Source organism: Panulirus ornatus, chromosome 52, assembly GCF_036320965.1.
Source record: "Panulirus ornatus isolate Po-2019 chromosome 52, ASM3632096v1, whole genome shotgun sequence".
NCBI lineage: Eukaryota > Metazoa > Arthropoda > Malacostraca > Decapoda > Palinuridae > Panulirus > Panulirus ornatus.
Window position 1 is genome coordinate 16634011 of NC_092275.1, and position 26519 is coordinate 16660529.

General features: G+C 40.8%; 1 protein-coding gene across 1 annotated transcript in view; it reads right to left on the bottom strand.

Moving 5' to 3' along the window:
• LOC139764992 (ubiquitin carboxyl-terminal hydrolase 20-like) overlaps positions 1-26519 on the bottom strand; it is a 51868-nt gene that overhangs the window by 11712 nt on the left and 13637 nt on the right. Inside the window, exons 4-9 of the mRNA XM_071692045.1 lie at positions 25277-25445; positions 23093-23325; positions 21350-21482; positions 20240-20432; positions 16066-16250; positions 11413-11728 (exon numbers count right to left, since the gene is read on the bottom strand). Of these exons, the coding sequence (XP_071548146.1) occupies positions 11413-11728; positions 16066-16250; positions 20240-20432; positions 21350-21482; positions 23093-23325; positions 25277-25445 (1229 nt within the window). The remainder of the gene's footprint in view (positions 1-11412; positions 11729-16065; positions 16251-20239; positions 20433-21349; positions 21483-23092; positions 23326-25276; positions 25446-26519) is intronic.

A 26519-nucleotide genomic window follows, 5' to 3' on the forward strand; every position in this document is an offset into this window, starting at 1 on the left:
TGTTATGGATCAGTAATACAAAGACTGAATACTGGAGACAAAAGTGATATAGGATGACAAAAGGAGGCAGAGTTGGGTAGCTTAGAGAGATAAGGAATTAGTTTCATGCAAGCAAGTTTCCATTTGCTAGCAATTTCGTGTAGCCAAGAGTGGTTGGAGATAGCTGTAAGAATTTTGACTGTAACTGTGCCAGTGTTTTATGTCGACAGGGGGCTTTACTGCTGAAAGCTCTGTAAGGTTTTAATTGATGTAATAGTGGGAACAAAGAGTGGGCAGGCAGGTGCTTCTGGATGGATTTTGTTGTTTTGATTTTTCACAAATTTACTGTTTAAGGGAGACGTTGGTTTGAGGGTGAAATTGAAAAGTGCCTCATGAGAAAGGTTGTGTTCCTTAAGATAGGGGATGTCGTTGGAATGGGTCAGAAGTGCATGAATGGGTCTGACTGGTACTGTACATGTGTTCTCTTTCTTAATGTGTGCCAGAGTTGGCTGCTGTATCTTGTTATTTATTGTGCTCAAGATAAGGTGACAATTTGTAGTTTGCCTTTCAGAAATTTGGTTGATGATGGTGTTTTTAAAAGTTTGTTTGCTGATTTCTATTGATGGTGAGTTGTTCTGTCATAGAGAGTTTCTTTGTTTTATAAGGCGTTCAGCTTGTGGGAAGAAGTTGGGTTGTATTTCTTTCCATGTCCTTATGGCATGTGCTTTTTGCTGGCTTGATTAAAGATAATGATGAAGTGTACCATAGCATGATTTAAGGATGGAATATCATTGAAGTTTTGGAGCTTTGTGTGAAGGTTTGCCAGTCTGCTTTCCAATATTTTGTGCAAGGCTTTTTATAGCTGTGTGGACTGGGTGGGCTTGATGGAATATCATCAGGATGAGTAGGTGGTATGAGGGCCCATACGTGTGCTCCAGGCAGCCTATATGTGTAGGCCTGGTGAGCAGGTGATGTCTGGTGAGCTCAGCTATTGAAGGTGGTTTGCAGGGAGAGTGGTTGGATGGTTGCTGAAACTGAGGATATTGCAAAGTTGTAGTAAATTTATGAATAGTTCATAGTTCACTTCAGGGATTTTTTTGTGTGAGTTCTGAGTCAAATGGGATGGCAGGCAGTAAAATCTCCAAAGAGATAATTTTTTCATATGTGTTTGCAGTTTCCCATGTTAGCCAAGTAGCAACAGAGATAAGTGTTGGTATATTATCCCAGGGACAGAGGAGAAAGAACACTTCCCACATATTTCCTATCTGTTGTAGAAAGTCATTAAGAAGGGAAAGAGCAAGAAATCCTCCCTTCCTGTATTACTTTTCAGAAGAAGGAAGAGAAGCAGAAGCAAACCAAAGATATAATTCCTTTACGGTTCAAACATTTGTTCTACAAGCAACCTCATCTATGTGGAAAATAACAATTGTGCATCAAAGAAAGACATATATATTTCATGCGTGGCGAGATGGCAATGGGAATGAATAAAGGCAGACAGTATGAATTATGTACATGTGTATGGGGGTGGGTTGGGCCATTTCTTTCGTCTGTTTCCTTGCGCTACCTCGCAAACGCGGGAGACAGCGACAAAGTAAAATAAATAAAGTGAGGATATTCCCTCAAAGGCCCAGTCCTCTGTTCTTACGCTACCTTGCTAATGCGGGAAATGGCGAATAGTATGAAAAAAAAAATATATATATATAATACTTTGTCGCTGTCTCCCGCATCAGCGAGTTAGCGCAAGGAAACAGACGAAAAAAATGGCCCAACCCACCCACATACTCATGTATATACATACACGTCCACACACGCAAATATACATACCTACACAGCTTTCCATGGTTTACCCCAGACGCTTCACATGCCCTAGTTCAATCAATTGACAGCACGTCGACCCTGGCATACCACATCGTTCTAATTCACTCTATTCCTTGCACACCTTTCACCCTCCTGCATGTTCAGGCCCGATCGCTCAAAATCTTTCCACTCCATCCTTCCACCTCCAATTTGGTCTCCCACTTCTCCTCGTTCCCTCCACCTCTGACACATATATCCTCTTGGTCAATCTTTCCTCACTCATTCTCTCCATGTGACCAAACCATTTCAATACACCCTCTTCTGCTCTCTCAACCATGCTCTTTTTATTTCCACACATCTCTCTTACCCTTACGTTACTTACTCGATCAAACCACCTCACACCACACATTGTCCTCAAACATCTCATTTCCAGCTCATCCACCCTCCTGCGCACAACTCTATCCATAGCCCATGCCTCACAACCATACAACATTGTTGGAACCACTATTCCTTCAAACATACCCATTTTTGCTCTCCGAGATAACATTCTCACCCTCCACACATTCTTCAACGCTTCCAGAACCTTCACCCCTTCCCCCATCCTGTGACTCACTTCTACTTCCATGGTTCCATCTGCTGCCAAATCCACTCCCAGATATCTAAAACACTTTACTTCCTCCAGTTTTTCTCCATTCAAACTTACCTCCCAATTCACAATTGACTTGTCCCTCAACCTTACTGAACCTAATAACCTTGCTCTTATTCACATTTAGTCTCAGCTTTCTTCTTTCACACACTTTACCAAACTCAGTCACCAACTTCTGCAGTTTCTCACCCAAATCAGCCAAATATATGCAAATATGTATACCTTAACCACCCTAAAACAAATGTTGACCTATCCTCACTCCCACTGACATGCATAATGCATATATAACCTGAAAGAACTTGCTTGCACCAGAACCAGACTACATATCATAATTCTATATAAAACACTGTGGGCCATTTGTAATCCAAGTGCATACAGATATCCTCAAATATTCCTGACTAAAAACAAAAAGACAAGGGAGCAAATGGGAACTTCAGTGAAGAGCGCAAATGGGGAGGTGATAACAAGTAGTGGTGATGTGAGGAGATGGAGTGAGTATTTTGAAGGTTTGTTGAATGTGTTTGATGACAGAGTGGCAGATATAGGGTGTTTTGGTCGAGGTGGTGTGCAAAGTGAGAGGGTTAGGGAAAATGATTTGGTAAACAGAGAAGAGGTAGTAAAAGCTTTGCGGAAGATGAAAGCCGGCAAGGCAGCAGGTTTGGATGGTATTGCAGTGGAATTTATTAAAAAAGGGGGTGACTGTATTGTTGACTGGTTGGTAAGGTTATTTAAGGTATGTATGACTCATGGTGAGGTGCCTGAGGATTGGCGGAATGCGTGCATAGTGCCATTGTACAAAGGCAAAGGGGATAAGAGTGAGTGCTCAAATTACAGAGGTATAAGTTTGTTGAGTATTCCTGGTAAATTATATGGGAGGGTATTGATTGAGAGGGTGAAGGCATGTACAGAGCATCAGATTGGGGAAGAGCAGTGTGGTTTCAGAAGTGGTAGAGGCTGTGTGGATCAGGTGTTTGCTTTGAAGAATGTGAGAAATACTTAGAAAAGCAAATGGATTTGTATGTAGCATTTATGGATCTGGAGAAGGCATATGATAGAGTTGATAGAGATGCTCTGTGGAAGGTATTAAGAATATATGGTGTGGGAGGCAAGTTGTTAGAAGCAGTGAAAAGTTTTTATCGAGGATGTAAGGCATGTGTACGTGTAGGAAGAGAGGAAAGTGATTGGTTCTCAGTGAATGTAGGTTTGCGGCAGGGGTGTGTGATGTCTCCATGGTTGTTTAATTTGTTTATGGATGGGGTTGTTAGGGAGGTAAATGCAAGAGTCCTGGAAAGAGGGGCAAGTATGAAGTCTGTTGGGGATGAGAGAGCTTGGGAAGTGAGTCAGTTGTTGTTCGCTGATGATACAGCGCTGGTGGCTGATTCATGTGAGAAACTGCAGAAGCTGGTGACTGAGTTTGGTAAAGTGTGTGGAAGAAGAAAGTTAAGAGTAAATGTGAATAAGAGCAAGGTTATTAGGTACAGTAGGGTTGAGGGTCAAGTCAATTGGGAGGTGAGTTTGAATGGAGAAAAACTGGAGGAAGTGAAGTGTTTTAGATATCTGGGAGTGGATCTGTCAGCGGATGGAACCATGGAAGCGGAAGTGGATCATAGGGTGGGGGAGGGGGCGAAAATTTTGGGAGCCTTGAAAAATGTGTGGAAGTCGAGAACATTATCTCGGAAAGCAAAAATGGGTATGTTTGAAGGAATAGTGCTTCCAACAATGTTGTATGGTTGCGAGGCGTGGGCTATGGATAGAGTTGTGCGCAGGAGGATGGATGTGCTGGAAATGAGATGTTTGAGGACAATGTGTGGTGTGAGGTGGTTTGATCGAGTAAGTAACGTAAGGGTAAGAGAGATGTGTGGAAATAAAAAGAGCGTGGTTGAGAGAGCAGAAGAGGGTGTTTTGAAATGGTTTGGGCACATGGAGAGAATGAGTGAGGAAAGTTGGGCACATGGAGAGAATGAGTGAGGAAAGATTGACCAAGAGGATATATGTGTCGGAGGTGGAGGGAACGAGGAGAAGAGGGAGACCAAATTGGAGGTGGAAAGATGGAGTGAAAAAGATTTTGAGTGATCGGGGCCTGAACATGCAGGAGGGTGAAAGGAGGGCAAGGAATAGAGTGAATTGGAGCGATGTGGTATACAGGGGTTGACGTGCTGTCAGTGGATTGAATCAAGGCATGTGAAGCGTCTGGGGTAAACCATGGAAAGCTGTGTTGGTATGTATATTTGCGTGTGTGGACGTGTGTATGTACATGTGTATGGGGGGGGGGGGTTGGGCCATTTCTTTCGTCTGTTTCCTTGCGCTACCTCGCAAACGCGGGAGACAGCGACAAAGTATAAAAAAAAAAAAATATTATTTTTTATTTATTTATTTTGCGTTGTTGCTGTCTCCCGCGTTAGCAAGGTAGTGCAATGAAAGAGACGAAAGAATGGCCCAACCCACCCACATACTCATGTATATACATACACGTCCACACACGCAAATATACATACCTACACAGCTTTCCATGGTTTACCCCAGACGCTTCACATGCCCTGATTCAATCCACTGACAGCACGTCAACCCCTGGTATACCACATCGATCCAATTCACTCTATTCCTTGCCCTCCTTTCACCCTCCTGCATGTTCAGGCCCCGATCACACAAAATCTTTTTCATTCCATCTTTCCACCTCCAACTTGGTCTCCCACTTCTCCTCGTTCCCTCCACCCCCGACACATATATCCTCTTGGTCAATCTTTCCTCACTCATTCTCTCCATGTGCCCAAACCATTTCAAAACACCCTCTTCTGCTCTCTCAACCATGCTCTTTTTATTTCCACACATCTCTCTTACCCTTACGTTACTTACTCGATCAAACCACCTCACACCACACATTGTCCTCAAACATCTCATTTCCAGCTCATCCACCCTCCTGTGCACAACTCTATCCATAGCCCATGCCTCACAACCATACAACATTGTTGGAACCACTATTCCTTCAAACATACCCATTTTTGCTTTCCGAGATAATGTTCTTGACTTCCACACATTCTTCAAGGCTCCCAGGATTTTCGCCCCCTCCCCCACCCTATGATCCACTTCCGCTTCCATGGTTCCATCCGCTGCCAGATCCACTCCCAGATATCTAAAACACTTTACTTCCTCCAGTTTTTCTCCATTCAAACTTACCTGCCAATTGACTTGACCCTCAACCCTACTGTACCTAATAACCTTGCTCTTATTCACATTTACTCTTAACTTTCTTCTTTCACACACTTTACCAAACTCAGTCACCAGCTTCTGCAGTTTCTCACCCAAATCAGCCAAATATAGCTGTCATGCAAATATGTATACCTTAACCACCCTAAAACAAATGTTGACCTATCCTCACTCCCACTGACATGCATAATGCATATATAACCTGAAAGAACTTGCTTGCACCAGAACCAGACTACATATCATAATTCTATATAAAACACTGTGGGCCATTTGTAATCCAAGTGCATACAGATATCCTCAAATATTCCTGACTAAAAACAAAAAGACAAGGGAGCAAATGGGAACTTCAGTGAAGAGCGCAAATGGGGAGGTGATAACAAGTAGTGGTGATGTGAGGAGATGGAGTGAGTATTTTGAAGGTTTGTTGAATGTGTTTGATGACAGAGTGGCAGATATAGGGTGTTTTGGTCGAGGTGGTGTGCAAAGTGAGAGGGTTAGGGAAAATGATTTGGTAAACAGAGAAGAGGTAGTAAAAGCTTTGCGGAAGATGAAAGCCGGCAAGGCAGCAGGTTTGGATGGTATTGCAGTGGAATTTATTAAAAAAGGGGGTGACTGTATTGTTGACTGGTTTGGTAAAGTGTGTGGAAGAAGAAAGTTAAGAGTAAATGTGAATAAGAGCAAGGTTATTAGGTACAGTAGGGTTGAGGGTCAAGTCAATTGGGAGGTGAGTTTGAATGGAGAAAAACTGGAGGAAGTGAAGTGTTTTAGATATCTGGGAGTGGATCTGGCAGCGGATGGAACCATGGAAGCAGAAGTGAATCAAAGGGTGGGGGAGGGGGCGAAAATCCTGGGAGCCTTGAAGAATGTTTGGAAGTCGAGAACATTATCTCGGAAAGCAAAAGTGGGTATGTTTGAAGGAATAGTGGTTCCAACAATGTTGTATGGTTTCGAGGCGTGGGCTATGGATAGAGTTGTGCGCAGGAGGATGGATGTGCTGGAAATGAGATGTTTGAGGACAATGTGTGGTGTGAGGTGGTTTGATCAAATAAGTAACGTAAGGGTAAGAAAGATGTGTGGAAATAAAAAGAGCGTGGTTGAGAGAGCAGAAGAGGGTGTTTTGAAATGGTTTGGGCACATGGAGAGAATGAGTGAGGAAAGTTGGGCACATGGAGAGAATGAGTGAGGAAAGATTGACCAAGAGGATATATGTGTCGGAGGTGGAGGGAACGAGGAGAAGAGGGAGACCAAATTGGAGGTGGAAAGATGGAGTGAAAAAGATTTTGAGTGATCGGGGCCTGAACATGCAGGAGGGTGAAAGGAGGGCAAGGAATAGAGTGAATTGGAGCGATGTGGTATACAGGGGTTGACGTGCTGTCAGTGGATTGAATCAAGGCATGTGAAGCGTCTGGGGTAAACCATGGAAAGCTGTGTTGGTATGTATATTTGCGTGTGTGGATGTGTATGTATACACAAGTGTATGGGGGCGGGGTTGGGCCATTCTTTCGTCTGTTTCCTTGTGCTACCTCGATATCGTGGGAGACAGCAACAAAGTATAATAAATAAAGTGAGGATATTCCCTCAAAGGCTCAGTCCTCTGCTCTTAACGCTACCTCGCTAATGCGGGAAATGGCGAATAGTATGAAAAAAAAAATATATATATATAATACTTTGTCGCTGTCTCCCGCATCAGCGAGTTAGCGCAAGGAAACAGACGAAAAAAATGGCCCAACCCACCCACATACTCATGTATATACATACACGTCCACACACGCAAATATACATACCTACACAGCTTTCCATGGTTTACCCCAGACGCTTCACATGCCCTAGTTCAATCAATTGACAGCACGTCGACCCTGGCATACCACATCGTTCTAATTCACTCTATTCCTTGCACACCTTTCACCCTCCTGTATGTTCAGCCCCGATCGCTCAAAATCTTTCCACTCCATCCTTCCACCTCCAATTTGGTCTCCCACTTCTCCTCGTTCCCTCCACCTCTGACACATATATCCTCTTTGTCAATCTTTCCTTACTCATTCTCTCCATGTGACCAAACCATTTCAATACACCCTCTTCTGCTCTCTCAACCATGCTCTTTTTATTTCCACACATCTCTCTTACCCTTACGTTACTTACTCGATCAAACCATTTCACACCACATACTGTCCTCAAACATCTCATTTCCAACACATCCATCCTCCTTCCCACAATCCTATCTATAGCCCATGCCTCACAACCATACAACATTGTTGGAACAACTATTCCTTCAAATATACCCATTTTTGCTTTCCGAGATAATGTTCTTGACTTCCACACATTCTTCAACGCTTCCAGAACCTTCACCCCTTCCCCCATCCTGTGACTCACTTCTACTTCCATGGTTCCATCTGCTGCCAAATCCACTCCCAGATATCTAAAACACTTTACTTCCTCCAGTTTTTCTCCATTCAAACTTACCTCCCAATTCACAATTGACTTGTCCCTCAACCTTACTGAACCTAATAACCTTGCTCTTATTCACATTTAGTCTCAGCTTTCTTCTTTCACACACTTTACCAAACTCAGTCACCAACTTCTGCAGTTTCTCACCCAAATCAGCCAAATATAGCTGTCATGCAAATATGTATACCTTAACCACCCTAAAACAAATGTTGACCTATCCTCACTCCCACTGACATGCATAATGCATATATAACCTGAAAGAACTTGCTTGCACCAGAACCAGACTACATATCATAATTCTATATAAAACACTGTGGGCCATTTGTAATCCAAGTGCATACAGATATCCTCAAATATTCCTGACTAAAAACAAAAAGACAAGGGAGCAAATGGGAACTTCAGTGAAGAGCGCAAATGGGGAGGTGATAACAAGTAGTGGTGATGTGAGGAGATGGAGTGAGTATTTTGAAGGTTTGTTGAATGTGTTTGATGACAGAGTGGCAGATATAGGGTGTTTTGGTCGAGGTGGTGTGCAAAGTGAGAGGGTTAGGGAAAATGATTTGGTAAACAGAGAAGAGGTAGTAAAAGCTTTGCGGAAGATGAAAGCCGGCAAGGCAGCAGGTTTGGATGGTATTGCAGTGGAATTTATTAAAAAAGGGGGTGACTGTATTGTTGACTGGTTGGTAAGGTTATTTAAGGTATGTATGACTCATGGTGAGGTGCCTGAGGATTGGCGGAATGCGTGCATAGTGCCATTGTACAAAGGCAAAGGGGATAAGAGTGAGTGCTCAAATTACAGAGGTATAAGTTTGTTGAGTATTCCTGGTAAATTATATGGGAGGGTATTGATTGAGAGGGTGAAGGCATGTACAGAGCATCAGATTGGGGAAGAGCAGTGTGGTTTCAGAAGTGGTAGAGGCTGTGTGGATCAGGTGTTTGCTTTGAAGAATGTGAGAAATACTTAGAAAAGCAAATGGATTTGTATGTAGCATTTATGGATCTGGAGAAGGCATATGATAGAGTTGATAGAGATGCTCTGTGGAAGGTATTAAGAATATATGGTGTGGGAGGCCTGGATGTGAATAGGGAGTTGTGGTTTCAGTGCATTACACATGACAGCTAGAGACTGAGTGTGAAAGAATGTGACCTTTTTGTCTGTTTTCCTGGCGACACCTAGCTGAAGCAGAAAGTAGAAATGTCATTTCCTTTGGGACGGGGTAGTGCCAGGAGTGGATGAAGGCAAGCAAGTATGAATATGTACCTGTGTATATATGTGTATGTATACTTTGATATGTAAAAGTATGTATATGTGCATGTATGGGTGTTTATGCGGGGGGCTGGAAATCCTCCCCTCTTGTTTTTTTTTTTCCCAAAGAAGGAACAGAGAAGGGGGCCAGATGAGGATATTCCCTCAAAGGCCCAGTCCTCTGTTCTTACGCTACCTTGCTAATGCGGGAAATGGCGAATAGTATGAAAAAAAAGAAAGATATATATATATATATATATATATATATATATATATATATATATATATATATATATATATATATATATATATATATATATATATATATCTGTTTCCCATTTTAGAAAGTTAATACAAGGAGGGGAGGATTTCCGGCCCCCCGCTCCCGTCCCCTCTAGTCGCTTTCTACGACACGCGAGGAATACGTGGGAAGTATTCTTTCACCCCTATCCCCAGGGATAATATACATATATATACACACACACACACACACACACACACACACACACACACGCACACACACACACACACACACACATACATATATATACATATGAAAAACGCAAGAAACAATTTAGAAAACAAACTTTTAGCTTGAAATGAATGAAAAAATGAACGTCACACAATGGTCCAACCTCTGGCCATGGCAAAGGAAATGTACAATTTATTCACACAAACGCCAACAGCAGTTCTCATCAATTCCACCACTGAATCAATAAGCTTCAATGTCTAAGCTACATTTTTCTCCAACTTCAAATTGAAGAATGTGTGGAAGTCGAGAACATTATCTCGGAAAGCAAAAATGGGTACGTTTGAAGGAATAGTTGTTCCAACAATGTTGTATGGTTGCGAGGCGTGGGCTATGGATAGAGTTGTGCGCAGGAGGATGGATGTGCTGGAAATGAGATGTTTGAGGACAATGTGTGGTGTGAGGTGGTTTGATCGAGTGAGTAACGTAAGGGTAAGAGAGATGTGTGGAAATAAAAAGAGCGTGGTTGAGAGAGCAGAAGAGGGTGTTTTGAAGTGGTTTGGGCACATGGAGAGGATGAGTGAGGAAAGATTGACCAAGAGGATATATGTGTCGGAGGTGGAGGGAGCAAGGAGAAGAGGGAGACCAAATTGGAGGTGGAAAGATGGAGTGAAAAAGATTTTGTGTGATCGGGGCCTGAACATGCAGGAGGGTGAAAGGAGGGCAAGGAATAGAGTGAATTGGAGCGATGTGGTATACCGGGGTTGACGTGCTGTCAGTGGATTGAATCAAGGCATGTGAAGCGTCTGGGGTAAACCATGGAAAGCTGTGTAGGTATGTATATTTGCGTGTGTGGATGTATGTATATACATGTGTATGGGGGGGGGGTTGGGCCATTTCTTTCGTCTGTTTCCTTGCGCTACCTCGCAAACGCGGGAGACAGCGACAAAGTATAAAAAAAAAAAAAAAAAAATATATATATATATATACATGTGTATATGAATTGACGTTATCCCTGGGGATAGGGGAGAAAGAATACTTCCCACGTATTCCCTGCGTGTCATAGAAGGCGACTAAAAGGGGAGGGAGCGGGGGGCTGGAAATCCTCCCCCTTTTTTTTTTAATTTTCCAAAAGAAGGAACAGAGAAGGGGGCCAGGTGAGGATGTTCCCTTAGAGGCCCAGTCCTCTGTTCTTAACGCTACCTTGCTGATGCGGGAAATGGCGAATAGTTTGAAAAAAAAAAAAATGAATTGACATGTATGTATATAAACGTGTATGTGGGTGGGTTGGGCCATTCTTTCGTCTGTTTCCTTGCGCTACTTTACTAACACGGGAGACATCGACAAAGCATAATAAATAAATAGATGAATGAATGGATAGGCCATTCTTCGTCTGTTTCCCGGCACTACCTCGCTGACGCGGGATACAGCAATCAAGTATAATAAAAAATATAAAAAATAGGAACATTTGACAAATCAATAATTTCTACATTCAATCTAAAGTTAAACCCTTCTTATCTGATATCATATTAAACACTAACTTCCACCTCCAAAAAAGAACCCCATATTCTGCATGTAATACTGTTTAAATGTTCTAACTTTATGGAACAAAGACAATAAGCTTACCCATCTGTTGTTGTATCACAAGAAGCCTTAGCAAGGTGAAGGCTGCTGCTGCTGGTTCCTCCAACTTGTTGAAGCTGTGTAACAGATGAGTGCTGCAAAATACTCAGCTGGTCACTACTAGGGATGGGTAGACTTAGGTCTTGGAATGTTTCCTTTCTGGAGGATATTGTATTACATGTCAAGCACTGCACTGAGCTGACAATGGTTCCATCAAAGATATCTGAGATGACACTACGGTATGAAGGAGGCTTTCTTCTGCGGCTGGGGTTGCTACTGGTGCTTGTAGATATCTTGCTCGGAGGAGGTGATGCCGTAGCTGTAAAGAAATTTAATATCTTACTCAATACCCATTTACCTTTCCTGTTGGAGTTAGGTAACAACTGAAAACACTAAATTTGTAATGGAGAAAATATAATTCATGAAAATATTGCTTCTCACAAATCTAAACTCTGGTAACCTTTCTGTAGATTTTCATAATTCACTAAATGATAATTTTTTTTCCATGTGAGGCATTTCTTCTGACTTAAAGGTCATTTGTGCTAAAGATCCTTTTACTTAATCTTAATCCAGAAAGCTTATTTCTTTATCAGTCTCAAGTGCATCCCTTCCCACATCCAAAGCAGGGAGGCATATGAAGGAATGAGTTTAAAGACTCAGCAACAATGATCAAAACTACTGATGAAGACTTCTGCCTATTGGTCTTGCTACTAATTAAGTAACAAATGCATGAAGCAGTCACTAAATGTCACCACTATGAACAGACAATACATGAAACCAGTAACAGTTGTAGTAATGTCAAGCAATGAAACTAATTCTTCCCTTCACTCACTTTAAAAGTCTTAGAAACACCATTTTCTACCTGAGCAAGATAGATGAAGAACTGCCTCAACAGCTCAAATCCAGTCTCTAACTGTTATGTACAATACACAAAATAACAGTCCCCTATCAACAGCCAAGCCCCACAGACTATTCTGTGGTTTCCTCTGATCACTTTATGTGCCTTGGCTCAACCCACCAACAGCATGCCATCCTTTATATACTACATCTCTACAATTTTTCCTGTCCCATAGAAAATATCATCTAATAAATGTTTTCTTAAGGCCAAAGGGGAAGCCATAATTACATCTGCTCAACTTCTTATCTAATCAAAGTGGACAAAAATCAAACATCCTCCTCGGGTGACACACATGCATGGGATAAAGCAGACTGGAGCATGTAACTGTAATATAACACATCAGGCTACAGCATTCTATATGATAAAAGCCTCCAACTCCAATGAATGCTCAGGCCCTAATACCCCCAAAACTCCATCACTCCATCTATTCATCTACTTGGGGTGCCCTTCCTTTATCACATGACTTCTCAAAACACACATCCCCTTTGTTAATTTCTCTTCACTCATCCTCTCTATATGTCTGAACCATTTAATCACATCATAGTCAGCCCTTTAGATCAAACTATATACACAACCTCATTTCTCTCTGATACTGTCATTTCTTACATGATCAACCCACCTCATGCCACATATAATTCTCAAGTACTTCATTTCCAGCATATGATGGACTGTACTCTTACCTGAAAATGTTTGTGGGTAATGCCAAAGTCATGAAAGTGAAGAAAAATAATGATTGCATCAGATTATACATGGAACATGACAAACTCCAAAGTTAGTCTGAGAAATGGTTTAGGAAATTTAATCCACATGTATTAAAAGAATGGGACACTGAAATAAGGCCTCAGCACAATTCTTTAACAGGCGGGTACCAATCCCCGGGGGCGGTTTGTTCGTCAGAGGCGTGGGCACCCTGGTGGAGTTGCCCGCTGCTTCCGTCCAACAGATTGCAGTGGATGGAGTGAGCGTTGGTGGATGCCATATGCATATGATCTGCGAAATTGTTTCTTTTCGAACCATGTTCTATCTTGTAACTCAATCTTTCTTATAACTATGCTATCTCAATCTGATCTAAAACCTTTCTCTTGTCCTCAATCACACTTCCGTAATTGTTCTAATTTCACTATCTACTCAGAGAACTTGCTTTAGACCGCTTATTATTGGTCATCATCGATAGAGCAATTATGGCTCTGCCAAAGTCCACATTAACGATTGGAAATACGTAACATAATAGGAGCCTCTGCAAACACTGTGCTAGAGTTGCCCTCTGCCAGTGGCCTGTTAAGGGTGAGGCACTAAAGGCTAAGAAGTGGAAATGTAGTTCACTAGTTATAGAGACTCTTAACTGCCTATCTATCTATATCCCTTATGACTGTTCCCTCCAGGAACTCCATCAAGGGGTGACCATGGCAAAAGGGTCTCCACTTATCCTTGTCCTTACATGCCTCCCTTGCATACACCTTTCCACAAATTCTTACTATTTCTTTCCCTCTAGTATTCCTCCACCCTATTTGCCCACATCACAGGTGGTCTTCCTCTCATACCAACACCTTTAATTGTACTATCCCTGTAAACTTCCTGTCTTGCATTCTTACCACATGCCCAAACCACCTAAAAGATTATGTTTCACCCATTCTACCACTCCAAAGCTCATTCCCTCTGCATTCCCTACCATACCACATCTTTCATACACCCCTTCATTTCCTTCTTCTTTCCATCTAGTCACACCACATGCTCTTCTCAAATAGCTCATTTCCACAGCCTCTGTTCCTCATTCCATGTCCATGTTTCAGTTGCATAGGTTAGGGTTGGGAGGATTATGCTCTCCCTTAATCCTCTCTTCACTTCCAAACTTACACCTCTAGCCTTCCATATTCTATTAAGGGATCCAATGACTCTTCTACCTTGCACTGCTCTCTCCTTTATCTCTCCTTTCATATCACAACACTTAATGAAGACAGCTCCTACATATTTAACTTCTCTCACTTCTTCCAATCTTTTTCCCCCAATATCCATAGTACAATTCAGTACACTTTCTTGTTTCACTCCATACAGTTTTACAAAATCTATACTTTCACTCTGTTTCCTTTCAAACACCACTGCCATGGCTACCCCCTTGAGGGGGTTCCAGTTGGGAACAGGTATCAGAGATGTAGATTGATAGATTGTTATACCTTTAAATATACGCATATTTGCCCTTACACACACTGACCTTTCCTTCCACACAGTCCTTAATACACCCATGACCCTGCCTCCTTTTTCCACCCTCTGGCTCACTTCAGCACCCACAGTTCCATCCACTGCCACATCCACCAAGGGTAACTAAAGCATTTAACTTCTAGGTTATCCCAATCAAGTTTTCACTCAAACAATACCATCTCATCCCATGATGCACCTCATATCTTCAATTCTGTTCATATTCTCAGTTTTCTTCTTTTAAATAGTCTCATCAATTTTGTCACCATCTTTTAAAGTACACTAGAGTTTGCTAACAGTGTAATGTCATTTGCAGAGAGGAAAGGAGACTAAGAAAAAAATGAATGCATGAAATGAAGGAGGTTTTGGGGTGTTGAGGATTCAATTCAATAGGGTGAGAGGTGTGCAATAGACAGAACAAATTGGATCACTGTGGTGTGTGGAGACATGCTGTCAACTGCTGTACCAGGGTAGATGAAGCAATAATTAATCATAAACCATGGAGTGGTCTGCTCAATTCAGCTAGGGATGGTGGGCTACGGTTTTTATGCATTAAATATGAGTTAGATACTGTATTTGTTTAAGTGAGGCTGTTATTCTTTCAATCCTGATGCAACCTTACTGTTCTATCTCCATATGCCTAAGGAAAATTACACATATAAAATAAAATCAAATCTTGCATTAGGTATTCAGAACACTCTCTTAAGGTTACAATACATTCAGACCACAATATAAGGCCTCATGTTTCAAATACCTGTAAATTCTAGAAATCTGCACTCTGTTTGGTCCTAAGCATTATGGATTTTCATATCTCAACCTGCAGGCCAACTCAGCAGTCTGAGAATGATGTAATTCTACAAAAGCATGTAAGCCAAACTTTTCCCATGAAAAAAGGACAAAAGAGTGCATTCAGACTCTGTCCACTTTCAAAAGCAACAACAAGAATTCTACCTAAGAAATGCCGTAACTGAAGTTTCACTTGACAAATCAGGATACTGGGCAAAATGAAAAGTAAGAAGCATCTGTATCAGCACAAAAGTTTATGTTACACTTGAACATGATGAACACGGTTTAAGGATTCATAAGAATTTGCCGAGAGACAAGCTTATGTGCACATGATCCGTCCAGAGGAATTAAATCAATATCACATTAATCAAAACTGATTTTCCCTAACATGCAACAGTATAAATTAGGAATGCATTCTGGGATATCAGACTGATCATTTTTTGGGGACAAAAGAGGATGAAAATATTTTTAAGACATTTAAAAACAGTAACACATTACAATAGTAAAACAAATGTAAATAAAAGGTTTCAACATTGAACTTCCTCCAAATCATTGAAATCAATGCTTTCTCCAAAATAATCCATATAACTGTAATCATAGGAATCAGGTGTTTGATTATAATCATAATCATTCAATATTCACAATGATTCTTGTAAGAAACAGAACTTTTCATGAAATTATTCTCAATTCAAAACTGATGATCAGATTATTTGATGTATTTTAAAAAATCCATATGAAACAGACATCGCAATATCATTAGTAACTATAGCTATACTAACCCCTAAAGGATGATGTGAAAGATGCTATAGATGGCTTGCTGGAACCAAGACCACTGGTAATTGAGGAGTGGACTTGGGGAGAAGCCGAAGAGGATATCACACCAGCAGAGTCTGAGTCAAGTAAGGTGGTGTCTGATACTGCATCAGAGAATTCTGTTGTCTCATGGTCATGCAATAGGAGGCTCCTGTAGAAGGAAGAATATACATGTAAAAATCACAAACAAAGCTACCTGTATTATCTATATACATAAGTTTATCTATCTATCTGTCTACCTGTCCATCTATATTTTTCCTATTACCTTTAAATCTTTTTCCATTTGCAAGGGGTGTACTTAGTAATCTGAGCAAACAGTATGGTGCTGACCTGGAAATAATCAACATAAAGCAGAAACTTTGGGTATACATTTAATCTATCATACTTTTCTAATCAGACATCCCTCCAGTTGCACCTCTCACTACATTAATACTGAAAAGTCTCTCTTTCACATGCCTTTCAATTAACACATAATCCAATAACGCTTTCTGGCCATCTCTCCTACTTACATACATATACTTATGTATATCTCTCTTTTTAAACCAGGTATTCCCAATCACCAGTCCTTTTTCAGCCTACAAATGTACAAGCTCTTCACAATTTCCACTTACAACACCGAACACCACATGTACACCAATTATTCCCTCTACTACCACATTACTCACCTATGCATTCAAATCACTCATCACTATAACTCGGTCTCATGCATCAAAACTGCTAACACACTCACTCAGCTGCTCCCAAAACACTTGCCTCTCTTGAACTTTCTTCTCATGCCCAGGTGCATAGGCACCAATAATCACCCATCTCTCTCTATCCACTTTCAGTTATCAATCTAGAGTTTACTTTCTTACACTCTATCACATACTCACACAACTTCTGTTTCAGGAGCAATGCTACTCCTTCCTTTGCTCTTGTCCTCTCACCAACCCCTGACTTTATTCCCAAAACATTCCCAAACCACTCTTTCCCTTTACCCTTGCACTTCATTTCACTTAGAGCCAAAACATCCAGGTTCCTTTCCTCAAACATACTATCTATCTCTCCTTTTTTCTCATCTTGGTTACATCCACACACATTAAGACACCCCAATCTGAGCTTTCGAGGAGGATGAGCACTCCCTGCGTGACTCCTTCTTCTGTTTCCCCTTTTAGAAAGTTAAAATATAAGGAGGGGAGTGTTTCTAGCCCTCCCTGCTCCCATCCTCTTTAGTCGCCTTCTACAACACGCGGGTAATGCGTGGGAAGTATTCTTTCTCCCTCAACCCTACTGAACCTAATAACCTTGCTCTTATTTACATTTACTCTCAGCTTTATTCTTTCACACACTCTACCAAACTTAGTCACCAACTTCTGCAGTTTCTCAACCGAATCACCCACCAGCATTGTATCATCAGCAAACAACAACTGACCCACTTCCCACCACCAGCATTGTATCATCAGCAAACAACAACTGACCCACTTCCCAAGCCCCTCTCATCATCCATAACAGACTGCATACTTGCAACTCTCTACAAAACTCTTGCATTCACCTCCCTAACAACCCCATCCATAAACAAATTAAACAGACATGGAGACATCACACACCCCTATCGCAAACCAACATTCACTGGAAACCACTCACTTCCTCTCTTTCTACCCGTATACATGCCTTACATCTTCGATAAAAACTTTTCACTGCTTCTAGCAACTTACTTCCCACACCATATACTCTTAATACCTTCCACAGAGCATCTCTATCAACCCTATCATAAGCCTTCTCCAGATCCATAAATGCTACATACAAATCCATCTGCTTTTCCAAGTATTTCACACTTACCTTCTTCAAAGCAAACACCTAATCCACATATCCTCCACCACTTCTGAAACCACACTGCTCCTCCCCAATCTGATGCTCTGTAAATGCCTTGACCCTCTTGATCAATACCCTCCCATATGATTTCCACGGAATACTCAACAAACTCATACCTCTTTAATTTGAACACTCACCTTTATCCCCTTTGCCTTTGTACAAAGGCACTATACATGAATTCTACCAATCCTCAGGCACATCACCATGAACCATACATACAATGAATATCCTCACCAACCAGTCAACAACCCAGTCACCCCCTTTTTTAATAAATTCCACGGCAATACCATCCAAACCTGCCGCCTTGCCGGCTTTCATCTTCCACATAGCTTTCACTACCTCTTCTCTGTTTACCAAATCATTCTCCCAGACCCTCTCACTTCACATAGCACATCGACAAAAACACCCAATATATGCCACTCTATCATCACACACATTCAACAAATCTTCAAAATACTCACTCCCTCTCCCTCTCAATTCACTACTATTTGTCATTATCTCACCATTTGCCCCCTTCAATGATGTTCCCATGTGTTCTCTTGTCTTACGCACTCTATTTACCTCCTTCTAAAACATCTTTTTATTTTTCGATAAAATTTAATGATACTCGCTCACCCTAACTCTCATTTGCCCTCTCTTTTACCTCTTGCACCTTTCTCTTGACCTCTTGCCTCTTTCTTTTATACATCTCCCAGTCATTTGCACAATTTCCCTGCAAAAATCATCCAAATGTCTCTCCCTTCTCTTTCACTAACAATCTTACTTCTTCATCCCACCACTCACTACCCTTTTCAATCTGCCCACCTCCCACCTTTCTCATGGCACAGGCATCTTTTGCGCAAGCTATCACTGCTTCCCTAAACACATCCCATTCCTCCCCAACTCCCCTTACGTCATTTACTCTCGCCTTTTTCCATTCTGCACTCAATCTCTCCTGGTACTTCCTCAAACAAGTCTCCTTTCCAAGCTCACTTACTCTCATCACTCTCTTCACCCCAACATTCTCTCTTCTTTTCTGAAAACCTCTACATATCTTCACCTTTGCCTCCAGGGAAACTATGCATCAAAAATCAACAAGAAGTGGAAAAGCCACAGGAAGGAACTTTAGAAAGAAAAAATTTGTGTCATACCCTATTAAATGCTTTAGTCAAGGGCCATGAGAAAAGAACTGCCAAAGTCCTGGAAAAGAGACAACCAGATATGGGTCACACTGGAGAAAGAATCACTAATTAACCCTGTACTGTGAAAGTCATGCTGGTGAACTAAACAAGGTGGGATGATTTTTGAAAGAGAGAAGAGGGAACCAGTAGACTTGAAAATGCCATAAATGATAAATAAATTGAGTTAACTGAAGTTGAGTGTAAGGATGAGTGATTAATCAACAGAGGAAGTTAGATCATTTAAGTATCTGGTTCAGTATTATGAAAACAAGGAACAGTAAATGAAGATAAACAGAAGAGAGCTGTCCAAGGGAAAAAAATGAATAGATCCATGAGAAGAACAACTAACAGGAAATGTGACCACACATGTATAAAAAGGACCAAGGTATGGCACAGTTCCAATACTCTAAACATAAAAGTGTGAAAAATGGACATGAACAGAGTAGACAGTTCTGATATTCAACCCATGGAAATGAGCACTTTTAAGAGTGCTTGTAGTACAAGCCAACATGACAGAGTGAATAATGTTGAAATTTACAACAGATGTAGGTGTGTCAATTACAGGAAGAAATGGTGTGGTATCTCAGGATGGATTTAGGGAAATACACTCATGTGGTTTGGTTATGAGGAAAGGATGCTTGATGACAGAGCAGTATCATAAACAAAGGGGAGCAAATCAGAAAGAAACAAGAGGAAGGGAAAATGGTTAGCTTTCTGGAAGGGATAAGAGAATATTTGGAAAAAGGCCCAGGAAAGCGAGTGAATGATAAATCATGCTCACAAGGTGTGTTAACATTAGGCAAACTAAAGGCTAATCTGCCATCACCACCCACCAAAGGTTCCAGCGACAGAAAGATCTTAAGAGACGGATGTCACTCAAGCAGCCCTTGAACACCTTTTATGGGGTTCTCACCACTTCAAGGCCACACTCCACAAGAAAGCTTGGTTAAAGAGGGCTCCTTTGGGAAATGAATGCCATTAATGATGCTGTACTCATTTCTGTACACTCATGATAGAGCCCACTGAAGGTGACTCATCACTCACAGTGTTACCACTCACAAGGAAATTCAACAAAGAACACCAGTGTCTGAGTTATAAACAAGTAAATAATAAAAATAATAAGCATTACCGATTACTACTTCTATGAGTAATCCCAGTTTCTACGTCCATTCCCCCATGCTGCCTCTTCTTTCTCTTGCTGGGGTGGTGATCTGATGACCCTGAAGACTGCTCAGACACCCCTGAGTCACAGGTTTCATATTCTGCTTCAGACTGAGATTCCTCCCGCTCTGAAAGGCTTCCTGTTGATATTTCTTCCTCCTCTGGAAGTAGGTTACTTAGTATATTAGCACATCTTAAATACTCCACTACTTTTACTTCAGCAATACACAGTATTTCATGCTTTTTTCTCATTTTCTTTTTATAGGATGTTATCCTCATGCACTTAAATTGTCTCCTAAATATGTTATGTTCTCCATTACTACCTACCTTATCTAATTCTAATCTATTGACTTAAATTCACCTTAATTTGTCAAAAGAAGCATTCAAAATTCAGTGATAATTTATAACAAAACCATACAAAAAAAAAGTATATATATGTGTCGGAGGTGGAGGGAACGAGGAGAAGAGGGAGACCGAATTGGAGGTGGAAAGATGGAGTGAAAAAGATTTTGTGTGATTGGGGCCTGAGCATGCAGGAGGGTGAAAGGAGGGCAAGGAATAGAGTGAATTGGTGCGATGTGGTATACCGGGGTTGACGTGCTGTCAGTGGATTGAATCAAGGCATGTGAAGCGTCTGGGGTAAACCATGGAAAGCTGTGTAGGGATGTATATTTGCATGTGTGGACGTATGTATATACATGTGTATGGGGGTGGGTTGGGCCATTTCTTTCGTCTGTTTCCTTGCGCTACCTCGCAAACGCGGGAGACAGCGACAAAGCAAAAAAAAAAAAAAAAAAAAAAAAAAAATTTTGATAAAATGAACACCATATCCTTAGTACATCATCTGAAACTACCTCTCTCTCCAAAGCAATTAATCAAAGACAAATAGTCTCAGTGCTTTTTTCTGTGGTCACAGGTACCTTATGTGGCAATCAGTTATAGATATGAGTAGCAAAAGGGCAAGGACGCATACCTCCCTACAAATAAAATTTTAGCGTTGCCTCTTCATAATTTATTGCTAGCGATGTAAATATCCATAACTAAATTGTGCAAATAATGTTTGTTAACGTTTCCCTACCTTCCATTTCTTTCTCCTCATCCTCGTGTGACATTAACCGAGGCTCTCTAAGTTCTTCATGTAGCTGATCCATAAAGTATCGCAGAAACTCTTGAGAATCCTGTTGCGTATATCCTCGAAACATTGGGTACAACTGCAAGGAAAGAGGTAAAAGGAACAATGACAATTTCTCTTAATCTTTAAATATACAGCAAAATCCTAACTTCACATACCAGATCTCCAGAACTGTGCTCTCCATGTTGTACCTTTGAGTCCTGTTAATTCATTTCAACTGTCTCCTGAACTAACCTACATCCACAAAATTCTGAGACTGTTTTTCACATGAATGCCATGGCCAGCTTTAGTGAAGTTGCACCAGGAGCAAACAAAACAGCCTCATTTGCCCACATTCATACTCTAGCTGGCTCATCAAAAACATACTCTCTTCATCACCACAGAGGTCTTAAGTCACCCCTTTTAATCCCAGACATACATGAGGACAACCTGCACTCTCTTGCCACTGATTGAACAACCCTATACTCAACAAAACTCTAACTATACTGGGCATCACATATAACAAACACATGACATTCACTCTCCATGCCACAAATATCACCATAAAGGATATACACAATCTTAAGGCCCTCATAACACTGGCCTGCACCAGTTTTGGAAAAAGAAAAGAATCAATCCCTTTGTATCCTCTACAACAGTTTATCTGGTTCATCATAATCTATGCCTCACCTGCCTGGTTGCCTACCATGTCAATACCAACATAACAAAACTATAAAACAAACCAGATAAGGTTCTCAGAACAACCTCTGGCTGCCTAGCCACAAAATCATGAAACATCACCACAAAACAAAAATAATTCTAATACAATATGCTCAGCACTTCTATCTATATCTCTGACATCTGTTCCCTCTGGGAACTCCCATCAAGGGGTGACCAGAGCAAAAGAGTCTCTACTTATCCCTGTCCCTATATGCCTCCCTAGCATAAACCATTCCATGCATTCTTCCACTATTTCTCTCCCTCCAGTATTCCTCCACCCTATTTGCCCATGTCACAAATGGTCTTCCACCCACACCATTCCCTTTAATTGTACAATCATACACTCTCCTTGTAAACTCACTGTCTTGCACCAGACCCTTCCCATCCAAACCACACCATCAAAAACCCTCAGGAAGATGCAAAAAATTAGTAAGCAGACATGGTAGAGCTTCTGCTATACTGCTTGACAAGGTTTAACTACAAACACTGTCTAAATATACAATACATTCCAAATTCGGGATATCACATGTTCTAAAAAGCATATCCATAGTTTTTGATGAGTGAGTTTTTAGTAGAAAAGTAAGACCCAAGTGTAAGCTGAAAGGGATGATGGATCTGCATCCACACTGACTAATGTCACTATGGCTGTTTAATATATCTATAGACTGGGAGGTAAGCAAAGTAAGAGTCTTAGAAAGAGGGGTAGCCTGGGAGGTGAATCAGTTGCTGTATGAAAACAAAACAGATCTAGTGGCATCTTCAAGTGACAAGCAGGAGACAGAATCACAGATATAATCATATTGTTTGCCTTTATCCATTCCCAGGGCCACCTCACCCTACAGGAAATGGCATCACCTAACCAAATTGGAGGTGGAAGGATGGAGTGAAAAAGATTTTGAGTGATCAGGGCCTGAACATACAGGAGGGTGAGAGGATGCAGAGAATAGAGTGAATTGGAACAATGTGGTATACCAGGGTCAAAATGCTTACCTGTTTAAAACCATGATACAAAAGAGAGGGTGTGACAAAACTTGGTCTTTTTTTGTGCCACATTTCAATCATTAATCTCTGAAATGGTCTTGCTAGGCCAGGTGTTTTTCTATCAGTGCGCAAGAATGCTGGACACTCAATCATAAACTGAGCTAGAGGAACAGAGTTACTCATGGCCTGAAGAGCAGAGTTCATGTAGCAAGTTAAGCCTAAGTTGCGGAGGCCAACTAACCCTGAAATAAAATTTAAACTTGTATTAATTTTACTGCCATTATGATACAGTACATTTACTTACATGTAATCTAAACTCTATTCTATTCCCTTTAATGGTCATCTGACTACTGGCAGGATGCAAACACACATACAATTCTAAATGGCTAATAGTTGGCAGTGTATACATTATGAGAGCATGCTTAGAACTAGGTAGTATGAAAAAATGTATGTATGTACAGTATATATCATGTAAGTGTGTGTTTGTGATCATCATCATCATCATTATGTAACCCTAAAATGCTGTATGGACTCAAGGAGTTTTAAGGCTTTGCTCTACATAAAAGCAAGGTAAAATGGGCTCCTTCGGGCCAACAAGGTCCTGGAAGACACATAACTCTTTCCCATCCACTGACGATGATAAAGCCTCATCAAAAGTTACTTCTCACTTCTAATATTACCGTTTGCAGACAGAATATGTTAACACCTTTGTCTTAATATCTGCATGGTTTTGATGCATTATACATGATTAAAAATGTATGTGTGAAAATGAAACCACTGTCCATCTTTTCCTGATGTTACCATTTCTTCTTGATGCTACTTTGCTGAGGTAAGAAAGGAAATTGGGTATAGAACGTAATATCACCTTTCTGCACCAATACCAGGTATATTAGGGAGAAAAAAAAAAGTAGAAAGTAGTCAGAAGGAACACTGGGCAGGAGCCTCTAGAAACAATGTGCAAGAATTGCCTTCTACCAGTGGTCTCTTCAGCGTGACGTACTAAAGACTAAGAAGTGGCACTAGAGTTCACCAGTTGTGGAGACTCTACCATGGCCAGCCCCTTGAGGGATTTCCAGGAGGGAATGGGCATCAGAGATATAGATAAACAGATAGATAGATGGATGGACAGATAGCACCAATACCCCCTCCTACGGAGTTCCCACAGAGCTGGATGGGATTAAAAGTCAAGAAGCAGTGATAGTGTGTCTGTTTCATGAATGAAGAACACTGCTGAGTAGGTGTTCAGTGTCATCAGTGGTGAAAATATCATCTTAGGAATGATCAGTCTCATGACATGTTGAATCCATGTTTCTAATAATTGAGAGACTGGTGGTGTCCAGGGCATATATGAGAAAATGTAACTCCAATATGTCTGTGGAGTGTAGTTTCTGATATGTGTTGACTGGAACAGAGTTTAAGACAAGTTTATGGGGATGAATGTTTAGTGCTTGTTGAATCATTGTTGTGTGAATGCTTTTTTTTCTAATGTCCTATTTGTTGAGAGAGGGGAGAATTGTGGCAATATTTTACTTAAGTGAGAGGCAGCAGCGAGTTTTTCATTCTCCCATAACGGTGGGTGGGTGGTTATGGAGGGCTTTGGGTGGGAAAAGTGTATTGCTGTTGCAGAGAACTGGGTACTGAACACACTGAAAAAGGTCATGTATTGGAAGAATTTTGGTTTCAATATGTAGGTGCTGAGTGCTTGTAGTTGCACAGTAGCTTATGATTGTCCCGAGAAATCTGTTTTGTTTGTTGTTTGGGTTGTAGTTTTTATGGGAAGGAATTGGAGTGATGAGACATACAGGGGATGAAATGTTGTCAATGAGGCCACCAGGGTACATGAAGAGGTGGATGACCAAGCTGGCAAGGAATGGTTCAGAGTACAAGAAAAATAAAACATGACCCAATGAGTAGTAAACAAATGCTTATACTGTAAACAAGGAGTAGCAATTGCATAATATCAATTTCCATTTTCTTCTTTAATTTCAACTAAACTTGCTGCAAATTGGGATCACCTGTATTGCACATCAACAAAATTTTTCAACTACAGGTGTAAAAAAACAATCAAACCATTTTCATGGTTAATGTGAAGAGGGCAAAAGTGATAAGAACCCCTTAACATCTCAATACACCACCTACATCAACTCAGCACTTTAGAAAAAGGCATAAACTTTGAAAATCTTCTGTACAAACCTCTTGGTTTTACCTCCTCCCCTTCCTCTTCATCATCATCATCTTCTGCACTAGACTGGCTAGGTGTTATAGGCTGAGCCACAGCTACCCCAGGAGCACTGATTGGTCCTCCAAGGTGCTGCTGTTGACCTGGAGGTACACTGAGACTTGCCATTACAGATGAAGTTACCTACAAAAAACAGCAAAATTATGCATCATGATTAGCTTAAACCAAAAAGACACTTCTCTGTAATGTATAACAACATACTGGAAAACTAAAACAAGTGCAGAGTAAACTGTTCCAAGTGTTTCAAACTGCAATCCTGTGATTTCAAAATATTGCCAGTAAGCAAGTCAGACTAATATAATACACTAATATGCAATTCAGTCATTTTATGAGGTAGTGTTATCTATACATTGCTGCACAATAACAATTTCGATGAAAGACAACTTCCAATACCAAGGAGCTTTCTAGGATATATCTACAATAATTTTCAACAATTTCCACAATCAGAAATAAGGGCTATGTTAAACTAAGAATTTGGCCTCTGGTAAACAATTAAACAAATGCCTCAAATCCCAGTTCCCCAATTTCAGTGATGACAGTGAGCATGAACACCAAATATACCATTATGATGCATGTTAACAGGCACTCTTAATGCAAGTGTTGCTGCTACATAGCCACATACTATCTCTGTTCCATATCACAAAGTCAAGAGTCCACAGAATTCGAAAACTCTCACACTGGAGTGTAACCAATATCTGAACCCTTAAGATGCATTGCAGAATTGGAAATATCAATCCAAAAATACATGTGATCAATGTGAACTGTAATGTCATGGATAAAACATGGAAATCCAAGCATCTACAGACATATCTACTACATCCTAAATCATGTCCTCCAAACAATTCAGTCACATTACAGTTCATAATCCACACTTTTTTCTGTCACACCCAACTATTCTCTATTCTACTCTTTCCACCTGTTACCAGATTTCACCTGACAGTGGTTATTCTGCAAGTAAAAATTCACCTTTGGTGAGGCTGTGCCACTGTCAATGGGCAAAAAGGAGTACAATCTCTTCAATGAACTTTTCACCCCAAATGAGTTCATCCTCTCCCTGTTACTGATTGCAGTAAAACCTTGAACCAGCAGAAGCCCCATAAAAGGGATCCTGAGGCTATATGATAAAACAAAATTTTTCCACATATTTCCTACTTTCCCTATAAATGTTGTCATTCAAACCAGATTTCTTCTATCTTC